Source organism: Salvelinus namaycush, chromosome 15 (genome assembly GCF_016432855.1).
Source record: "Salvelinus namaycush isolate Seneca chromosome 15, SaNama_1.0, whole genome shotgun sequence".
NCBI classification, from domain to species: Eukaryota; Metazoa; Chordata; class Actinopteri; order Salmoniformes; family Salmonidae; genus Salvelinus; species Salvelinus namaycush.
In genome coordinates, this window is record NC_052321.1 from 26,187,397 (window position 1) to 26,198,332 (window position 10,936).

Here is a 10,936-nt window from a genome sequence, read left to right on the forward strand (position 1 = left end):
GCAATTTTCAAAATTGTAGCCTTGCCCATATGATTAGCAACCATGGCAGAAAGCCAAAAATTCACCTGTTATCACTGGATCAGGCATTCATTTTTTAGATCTAGTTGTATGCAGTGGATCTAGTTGATGCTGGTTTGCAGAGAACTGACAATCAAGGTCCAATACTGATTGGTCAAATAAGCACCTATACAAAGATTGGCTATACGTCACTATGGGCTCATAGCACCCTCTAGATGGAAGAAAATATGAAACTTGGTGACTTCATTCAGATGAGTGAATTACTGACCCTAACAGTAAAGCAATTGGATAATACTTCAAACTGAAGTGCAAAGCTCAGTTTATTTATGAATTGGGAATAAAATACACAAATGCATTTCATAATGTATGAATGTTGAACAGCAGTTATGAAAGTAACTGGTAGCACTTGTGTTTGGCCAAAATAATGAAACATGCCTGGCATAATGGCAACTCATACTTTCATGAGCCATGAAATGGTAAGTATTTGAGCGCTCTAATTTGGTGTCATGACATTGTCATGGGTTGCCATTGTTGTAGGCTTTCATGAAATGATACAACAGGAGATATACTGTAGGTGTAACGACTATAATATTGCTATATACATTGTTCAGCTCTACAATAAGTCTCTAGGGGTGACAGGGGCAGATCAACTAGCTATGGCAATGGCATATACTATATGATATTATATAATTAAAAATGATCTGAAGTCACAGAAAAACTTTATTTACTCATTAGTGCTGTGTTTCCATTGCAGGCAGAAACCAAATCACTAAGAAATGTATATATTGCAATACAGCATCACTGTAAGTCAAATATCAAACCATTTCTAACAAGGACTGTACAAATTACAAGTTGCAAAAAGTATTCCATAATATAAAAACAGCTTCTACCGAATTGCAAAACCAAAGTTTTAATCATGTAGTTAACAAAGACTAATTGAGTCATGAAATTATCAGAAAGGCTTGATTACATGCGCTTGAGGTTTAAAGGAGAAGTCTTTTTTTTTTTTTTTTTTTACAACCAAATCCCTATTTTTGATGTAAATGGCATGTTATAGAAGGGCCCCTAAACTACACAACAAGGATGAAGAAGTGATTTTCTGGTTGGGGTAAGTTTCTCAAAAACAAGTGAAATCACAAAAAAGGATATTCTATAACATGTCATTTAGCATTTTTTTTTAAAGAGATCTGGTTGCAAAAAAAACGTATTACAAAAAACAAATCACCTTTAAGGCTATAGCACAGAACAAGTAAAAAAAATTGCTAAAAAGCTAATTGGTATAATAAATTAAAAAAGTGTAACATCATTAATGATTACAGCAATTACAATGCTGTATACAAGGGCACTGAGAAATGTTTTCGTTTTATTTTTGTATTTCAAATGAATTCCCTGCCATTAAATAAATCAACAAAATAATTTTCTTTATAAGAGCACTCAGAACATCTTACATTTCCTACTATGAACAGTCTTCATTTGCATTTTGAGGTTTGCATGTTCACCTGTGTGGCTATGACATGTGGATTAATAGCATTGGCAGGTGTGTGTGTGTGGGGGGGGTTCCAGAGAAAGTAGTGTGTCCTGTTAATAACGTTTTTCCTGTGTTCACAGGTCTAGGGCTGTTTCTGTCGAAGCTTTGGTATATAGTCATGAGTTTTTCCCAGATTTCGTCACGCAGCCATTGCAGTTAAGTAAACAAAACCTACTCACAATGAAAAGTAGACAAAACAAAACAAGGCACACGGTTCATTTTCAGACAACAAACTTGTTTTTGGTGGTGGAGCCGCTCTTTGTGGAGGTGTCAGAGTGGGACTGGTAGCCAATGGTCATCTTCATGGGGATTCCCAAGCGCTCCTTATAGACTCTCCTGTTGACACACACAGGGCAATGAGACGGGAGGTGGTAGCAAAATAATTTTGAAATACTAAGACTATACACACTTTAGTAAGTCAATACATTTTCCTGAGGAGTCTGTTTTATAAAGCAAGAGCAAAGTTGGAACGCTAACTACACTAAGAAACATTGACTTCAAATTGATCCAACTTACCCTATGTGTGTTACGGCTTCCCTGTTGTCAAAGTCTGCTGTCCAGATGGCGATTTTGTCTCCTTTAGTGCGAATATTGACTACTGCGCCACACACTTCGTCACTATAGTCATCGAAAGCCTCCCCAACAAGGCAGAGAAGCTGGACAAGTGATGTGCCCGGAAAAAATATGGAACCATACATTAACATTTTAGTGGCATCACAGAATTCCTTAATCCAGCTACACAGGTAGAAGCTTGAGGCTGTATGTCATTCCAAAATGTCCATGCACACACACACTGAGACATATACCCACACTAACTCACTGTTTCTAGCCAGAAGCGGTCCAGGTCTTGTCTCCTCTGCTGCTTGTTGAGCGTGATCAGCCAACGCCCTCCTTGCTTGTTTCGCTCATCCTCCCACATGGGCTCAATGCCATCCTGTCACACCAGAGGAGAGACACAGCTTTACTTGGTTTAAAACCACAGGAGAAGATGCCATGGCTGAACAGTCCTGAACAATTTCCTTCCAGGCACACTTTACAATTAGGCTTAGTTGCAAAGATACCATGAAGTTACATGGAATAAAATGGCTTCCTTGTTCGCTTTTTGAAATGCCACAAACCTACCTTAAAGAGGGAGTAGTCGCATCCAGATATCAGATTGCTTGACAACTGAATATGATTATACAGACTGAAATGACAAGATCATTTTCTTAGTACAACACACACAATTGCAGTATAGTGGGAAGGAACTGAACGCTATCAGGATGATGAAAGAAGACATGTTGGTATAATCTCCAATTATCCTTTTCATACTCAATCAATCCATGTCATCAATTTTTTTTAAACTTTAGTCTTATTGATACTTACGCCCAGAAATCTTCAACCGTGTCAAACTTCGAGATGAGGCGGAGGTTTGCCTGCCATGTTTTGGTCTTATCATTTTTGAAGAACCAGAGAGACCATCTGTTGGGGCAAAACAGAAATGGGATTTGCATAAAGTAAACACTGGCTAATTAAACGGCTGGTAAACAAACGTAATCAACAGCCCATAAGCCTCAAAGCAAATTAGGAAGTTATGGATGATGGGGGGGGGGGATTGACACATGGTTCACTGCTTTGTGCCATATTCATTCAATGTCAAATCCTTAGGCAGTTCAACTGAGCTTGACTGCAGTTACAAAGTGAAATGCATAGTTGGTAATCACACAGACAGACCCAGCTTGTGTTATGAACACTTATTAGCTATAACAATAAAGTGAGTCGCACACTGTATATACAGTACCAGTCAAAACTGTGGACCCACCTACTCATTCATTGGTTTTTCTTTATTTTTACTATATTGTAGAATAAGAGTGAAGACATCAAAACTATGAAGTAACACATACGGAGTCATGTAGTACCTAAAAAGGTGTTAAACAAATCAAAATATATTTTATATTCTTCAAAGTAGCCCCCCTTTGCCTTGATAACAGCTTGGCACACATTTTTGGCATTCTCTCAACCAGCTTAACATATGCAGAGTACTTATTGGCTGCTTTTCCTTCACTCTGCGGTCCAACTCATCCCAAAACCATCTCAATTGGGTAGAGGTCGGGTGATTGTGGAGACCAGGTCATCTGATGCAGCACTCCATCACTCTCCTTCTTGGTCAAATAGCCCTTACACAGCTTGGAGGTGTGTTGGGTCATTGTCCTGTTGAAAAACAAATGATAGTCCCACTAAGCGCAAACCAGATGGGATGCTATATCGCTGCAGAATGCTGTGGTAGCCATGCTGGTTAAGTGTGCCTTGAATTCTAAATAAAATCACTGACTGTCACCAGCAAAGCACCCCCACACCTCTTCCTCCATGCTTCACGGTGGAAACCACACATGTAGAAATCATCTGTTCACCTACTCTTCATCTCACAAAGACACGGTGGTTGGGACCAAAAATCTCAAATTTGGACTCTTCAGACCAAAGGACAGATTTCCACCTGTCTAATGTCCATTGCTAGTGTTTCTTGATCCAAGCAAGTCTCTTTGGTGTCCTTTAGTAGTGGTTTCTTTGCAGCAATTCAACCACGAAGGCCTGATTCACGCAGTCTCCTCTGAAAAGTTTATGTTGAGATGTGTCTGTTACTTGAACTCTGTGAAGCATTTATTTGACTGCAATCTGAGGTGCAGTTAACTCTAATTAACTTATACTCTCCAGCAGAGGTAACTCTGGGTCTTCCTTTCCTGTGGCGGTCCTCATGACAGCCAGTTTCATCATAGTGCTTGATGGTTTTTGCGACTGCACTTGAAGAAACGTTAAAAGTTCTTGAAATGTTCCACATTGGCTGACCTTCATGTCTTAAAGACCTGACGGACTGTCGTTTCTCTTTGCTTATTTGAGCTGTTCATGTCATAATATGGACATTTACCAAATAGCACTATCTTCTGTATACCACCCCTACCTTGTCACAACAACTGATTGGCTCAAATGCATTGAGGAAAGAAATTCCACAAATTAACAAGGCACACGTGTTAATTGAAATGCATTCCAGGTGACTACCTAATGAAGCTGGTTGAGAGAATACCAAGAGTGTGCAAAGCTGTCATCAAGGCAAAGGGTGGCTACTTTGAAGAATCTCAAATATATAAAAAAGTTTCACAGGTAAACGTTCCTTAAAACCGAGTAGCAGCCTGTAATGGTCATCAAAGAGCAGTAGCCTGGGTCAAACTTACTTGTTCTGTAGGGGGTGTTTGATGTAGCTCTCAGGGCTCACAATCTCCTGACCAGTCTCTGCTTCTGCTCCTTCTTCAGCATGTTGGGGTGGATTTAAATTGATTTCCTAGTGGAAAACAACTTGAAATTAGTAAGAAGTATGATCTTGCAGGACTGCCATGTCTTGGGTCATTGGTAAGTCTGATTGTTTTCGTTTTTATATACAACGCTGGGTTGAACGTGAGTATATATAGGTAATGACATCGGACTTTAGTTTTTTGCAACATAATTTCCAGACACTATTTACATAGGCTAGATGGTCCAACAGTATTTCAAATCAATGAAATAAACAGTTTACTTTCATCTATGGTGTAAATACTGTTGTGCGTAAATGTATTGCACCAGCCATAATGAAATGATTGGACAAGTTGGTGAACTGTCTAGCAGCTAGTTAGCTAGCTAGCCTAAAGTGGAAGCAACAGACTAGTCCAAGAAAGCCCAAGCTGACAACTAGCTAATTATACCATTTATAGTGCACTTTTTCTTTCATTAAAACACATTTGTTTGACAAAATACATAATGTTGAAAATGTACTACTAACATGTAGGTACGCGCAAATGCCCGACCGAGCGAATTTAACAGCTGTGACAACATGTACCGAACTTGTTGTTAGTTAGCTACAGTAGGCGATTCACATAGCTAGTGTACATTCCCCTCTCAGTTGTCTTTGCACTGCTTGGGTCGTGGCACAAAAAGTTTCTACAAGGGCAAGAATAGCCGAAAATACGACCATGTAAACATGCATTTCTTTCGAATTTATTAGATTCGAGCTATTAATATTACATTCTGGATAACAATGTATATTGGACAACGGATTCCAATAACGTTATAAAATATTTTCGTCGGTAAAGGTACTCACCGGTTCCGCGGTCGCCATCTTATGAGTCTCCGTGTAGAACGTTGAAATTCATTGGACCAGAGAGGAAGAGAGAGGGATAAGGGTCGTCACTAGTTACCACATCCACAAAGTCATAACCCCGCCTATTTCTTAAATGTTTGTTCTTAAAACGTGATTTTAAACCTAACCCAAACCTTAACCACACTGATAACCGTGTGCCTAACCCTAACCTTAAATTAAGGCCAAAAATCTTTTTTTTGTTTTCTTGATTGTCTACTATATAGCCCATTTTTACTTTGTGGCTGTGGTAACTAGGGATACCTGGGCCCTAAATCTGTCTTTTCCAGCAGGTGGCGTTTTTTTTCTTGCTCACCAAGCGACGAGTTTTTTTAATGGAGGTTGATGAGTGTCGAATTTGGTAAACACAATTTGAATGGTTTATTTGCTACGTGTGGCTTATTTGATCAATAGAAGTTGAGTAATTATTAGGTTGTGACGAGTGTACTGATAGAAGTAGGACACGCGACATCCCAGCAACTTTGAGAAAAACACTTTATATCGGAGTTTTGCCTAGTTGACACTCGTTACCACAGCCACAAAGTCATAATCGAAGTGTATTTCTACAATTTAACTACGTAAATGTGATTTTAACCCTAACCTTACCTTCAGTGCTAATTTTATGCCTAATCCCAGCCGTAAATATTTTTTTACGATAGAGACAGTATTGACTTTGTGGCTGGGGTAACTAGTGGAAACCATTGTGCCTGATGTTCACACGCATTATCTGCCCTTCGCATTGGCTAGAACGGTCTCACCTAGTCTTGCCTCCCCCCGACTGCCTTCCATTTTTTTTTTTTATACATTTATTAGAGCCAAAGATTATGGATATACTGACAAGACACATATCTCAGTTTCTGGCCGAACAATGAGAATCGTTATCCCCAAAGCGGCAAGGCGAGATGTCTAGCTCCCGCCTATCCTTTCTTTGGATTGGTGGATACATCTCATTATTGTAATCTTCTTTTGAATATTCGATGTTGTTGCCCTCTACCGCCTGCATTTAATGCAGAGATGCCATGCTATTATCCTCGTACCATGAATATGTAAAGTCATCTCGAGGCAAATCCGATATAAAGTGTTGTTTCTCAAAGTTACCTTAATTTCTGTAATTGTGAATTAAACATGCAATACTAATCATCAAAAAAGATAATAAAAAATAGATAATAAATATACTTTTATTGTGTAACTAATCAGAAATTACATGACTTGTGCTCACAGTCAATAATACACAGCTTTATTGTACACACACAAATACACTTAATTTCAGCCTACAAAATAACCAGCCAAGGTGGTCACTAGTGATGCACAGGCGCAGGTTGGGTGGGTTTAGGGTCAGTGAAGTTGGAGATTTATATCTCCCTCACTAACTTTAAGCAACAGCTATCTGAGCAGCTTACCGATCGCTGCAGCTGTACACAGCCCATCTGTAAATAGCCCATCCAACTTACCTACCTCCTCCCTCAGCTCTTTTGCACACCAGTATTTCTACTTGCACATCATCATCTGCACATCTATCACTCCAGTATTAATTTGCTGAATTGTAATTACTTCGCTAATATGGCCTATTTGTTGCTTTACCTCCTTACTCCATTTGCACACACTGTATATAGATTTTTCTATTGTGTTATTGACTGTACTTTTGTTTATCCCACGTGTAACTCTGTGTTGTTGTTTTTTGTCACACTGCTTTGCTTTATCTTGGCCAGGTCGCAGTTGTAAATGAGAACTTGTTCTCAACTGGCCTACCTGGTTAAATAAAAAAAATATTGTGTGGATGAAGAGCGTGTGGGTTTAGGGCGGGTTGAATAAACAGAAAACAATACCCTGCCTTAAAACATCTAAAAATATCTAATTATTGTGCAATTTACAATACCAGTCAAAAGTTTTAGAATACCTAATCATTCAAGGGTTTTTCTTTATTTTTACTATTTTGTACATTGTAAAATAATAGTGAAGACATCAAAACTATGAAATAACACATATGGAATAAGTCGTGAAGAGGGCACAACAAAACCTATTCCCCCTCAGGAGACTGAAAAGATTTGGCATGGATCCTCAGATCCTCAAAAGGTTCTACAGCTGCAACATCGAGAGCATCCTGACTGGTTGCATCACTGCCTGGTACGGCAACGGGAGTGCGTACGGCCCAGTACATCACTGGGGCTAAGCTGCCTGTCATCCAGGACCTCTACACCAGGCGGTGTCAGAGGAAGGCCCTAAAAATTGTCTAAGACCCCAGCCACCCCTGTCATAGACTGTTCTATCCGCTACCGCATGGCAAGCGGTACCGGAGCACCAAGTCTAGGACAAAAAGTATTCTCAACAGCTTTTACCCCCAAGCAATAAGACTCCTGAACAGGTAATCAAATGGCAACCCGATCTTTTACACATAGTCACTTTAACTATACATTCATGTACATATTACCTCAATTAGCCCGACTAACCGGTGCCCCAGCACATCGGCTACCCGGACTATTAGCATTGTGTTCCGCCACCCCCCACCCGCCAACCCCTCTTTTACGCTGCTGCTACTCTCCGTTTATCATCTATGCATAGTCACTTTAACTATACCTACAGTTGAAGTTGGAAGTTTACATACACCTTAGCCAAATACATTTAAACTCAGTTTTTCACAATTCCTGACATTTAATCCCAGTAAAAATTCCCTGTTTTAGGTCAGTTAGGATCACCACTTTATTTTAAGAATGTGAAACGTCAGAATAATAGAGGTGAATTATTTATTTCAGCTTTTATTTCTTTCATCACATTCCCAGTGGGTCATAAGTTTACATACACACAATTAGTATTTGGTAGCATTGCCTTTAAAATATTTAACTTGGGCCAAACGTTTCAGGTAGCCTTCCACAAGCTTCCCACAATAAGTTGGGTGAATTTTGGCCTATTCCTCCTGACAGAGCTAGTGTAACGGAGTCAGGTTTGCAGGCCTCCTTGCTCACACAAGCTTTTTCAGTTCTGCCCACAAATTTTCTATAGGATTGAGGTCAGGGCTTTGTGATGGCCACTCTAATACCTTGACTTTGTGGTCCTTAAGCCATTTTGCCACAACTTTGGAAGTATGCTTGGGGTGCCTGACTTCCCTGCCACTTACACACACGTTGTTACAGGATCATTGTCCATTTGGAAGACCCATTTGCGACCAAGCTCTAACTTCCTGACTAATGTCTTGAGATGTTGCTTCAATATATCCACATAATTTTCCTTTCTCATGAAGCCATCTATTTTGTGAAGTGCACCAGTCACTCCTGCAGCAAAGCACCCCCAAAACATGATGCTGCCACCCCCGTGCTTCATGGTTGGGATGGTGTTCTTCGGCTTGCAAGCCTCACCCTTTTTTCTCCAAACGGTGGTCATTATGGCCAAACAGTTCTATTTTTGATTCATCAGACCAGAGGACATTTCTCCAAAAAGTACGATCTTTGTCCCCATGTGCAATTGCAAACCGTAGTCTAGCTTTTTTATGGTGGTTTTGGAGCAGTGGCTTCTTCCTTGCTGAGCGGCCTTTCAGGTTATGTCGATATAGGACTCGTTTTACTGTGGATATAGATACTTTTGTACCTGTTTCCTCCAGCATCTTCACAAGGTCCTTTGCTGTTGTTCTGGGATTGATTTGCACTTTTCGCACCAGGTATGTTAATCTCTAGGAGACAGAACGTGTCTCCTTCCTGAGCGGTATGATGGCTGCGTGGTCCCATGGTGTTTATACTTGCGTACTATTGTTTGTACAGACGAACGTGGTACCTTCAGGCATTTGGAAATTGCTCCCAAGGATGAACCAGACTTGTGGAGGTCTAGAATTGTTTTTCTGAGGTCTTGGCTGATTTCTTTTGATTTTCCCATGATGTCAAGCAAAGAGGCACTGAGTTTGAAGGTAGGCCTTGAAATACATCCACAGGTACACCTCCAAATGACTCAAATTATGTCAATTAGCCTATCAGAAGCTTCTAAAGCCATGACATAATTTTCTGGAATTTTCTAAGCTGTTTAAAGGCACAGTCAACTTAGTGAATGTTAACTTCTGACCTACTGGAATTGTGATAAAATTAATTATAAGTGAAATAATTAATTGTTTTCCAACAATTGTTGGAAAAATGATTTGTGTCATGCACAAAGTAGATGTCCTAACCGACTTGCCAAAACTATAGTTTGTGAATAAGACATTTGTAGAGTGGTTGAAAAACGAGTTTTAATGACTCCAACATAAGTGTGTGTAAACTTCCGACTTCAACTGTACATGTACATATTACCTCAATTAGCCCGACTAACTAGTGCCCCCGCACATTGACTCTTTACTGGTACCACCTGTATATAGCCTCGCTACTGTTATTTTCACTGTCATTTTACAGTTTAAATTTCTTTACTTATCTATTGTTTACCTAATACCTATTTTTTAATAAAACATTGCACTGTTGGTTAGGGCTTGCAAGTAAGCATTTCACTGTAAGGTCTACACCTGTTGTATTCAATGCACTTGACAAATAAACTTTGATTTGATTTTAGTAACCAAAAAAAGTGTTTAACAAATCAAAATATATTTTATATTTGAGATTCTTCAAATAGCCACCCTTTGCCTTGATAACAGCTTTGCAAACTCTTGGCATTCTCTCAACCAGCTTCACCTGGAATGCTTTTCCATCAGTCTTGAAGGAGTTCCCACATATGCTGAGCACTTGTTGGCTGCTTTTCCTTCACTCTGCGGTCCGACTCATCCCAAACCTTCTCAATTAGTTTGAGGTCGGGGGATTGTGGAGACCAGGTCACCTGATGCAGCACTCAATCACTCTCCTTCTTGGTAAAATAGCCCTTACACAGCCTGGAGGTGTGTTGGGTCATTGTCCTGTTGAAAAACAAATGATAGTCCCACTAAGCCCAAACCAGATGGGATGGCGTATCGCTGCAGAATGATGTGGTAGCCATGCTGGTTGAGTGCACCTTGAATTCTAAATAAATCACAGAGTGTCACCAGTAAAGCAACACACCATAACACCTCCTCCTCCATGCTTTACGATGGGAAATACACATACAGAGATTATCCGTTCACCCACACCGCGTCTCACAAAGACACGGCGGTTGGAACCAAAAATCTCTAATTTAGACTCCAGACCAAAGGACAAATTTCCACCGGTCTAATGTCTATTGCTCTTGTTTCTTGGTCCAAGTAAGTCTCTTCTTCTTATTGGTGTCCTTTAGTGGTGTTTTTGTTGTTGCAGCAATTCGACCTTGAAGGC

General features: G+C 39.9%; 1 protein-coding gene across 1 annotated transcript; it reads right to left on the bottom strand.

The window, feature by feature from the left end:
- Positions 1-320: 320 nt before the first annotated feature.
- Positions 321-5,740, bottom strand: LOC120060370 (eukaryotic translation initiation factor 4E-like). Its single transcript, XM_039009643.1, has 7 exons — positions 5,652-5,740; positions 4,753-4,859; positions 2,912-3,007; positions 2,669-2,732; positions 2,367-2,480; positions 2,063-2,202; positions 321-1,882 (listed from the first exon to the last, which is right to left on the bottom strand). The coding sequence occupies exons 1-7, from the start codon at positions 5,667-5,669 to the stop codon at positions 1,768-1,770; spliced, it is 654 nt and encodes a 217-aa protein (XP_038865571.1). The 5' UTR covers positions 5,670-5,740; the 3' UTR covers positions 321-1,767.
- Positions 5,741-10,936: the final 5,196 nt, after the last annotated feature.

Excerpts from the sequence above, each read along its gene's own strand:
- LOC120060370 (XM_039009643.1), bottom strand. Across the intron at positions 2,481-2,668 it reads GCGACTACTCCCTCTTTAAG|GATGGCATTGAGCCCATGTG; the intron begins GTAGGTTTGTGG and ends CTGGTGTGACAG. Across the intron at positions 1,883-2,062 it reads GAAGCCGTAACACACATAGG|GAGAGTCTATAAGGAGCGCT; the intron begins GTAAGTTGGATC and ends GTGTGTCAACAG.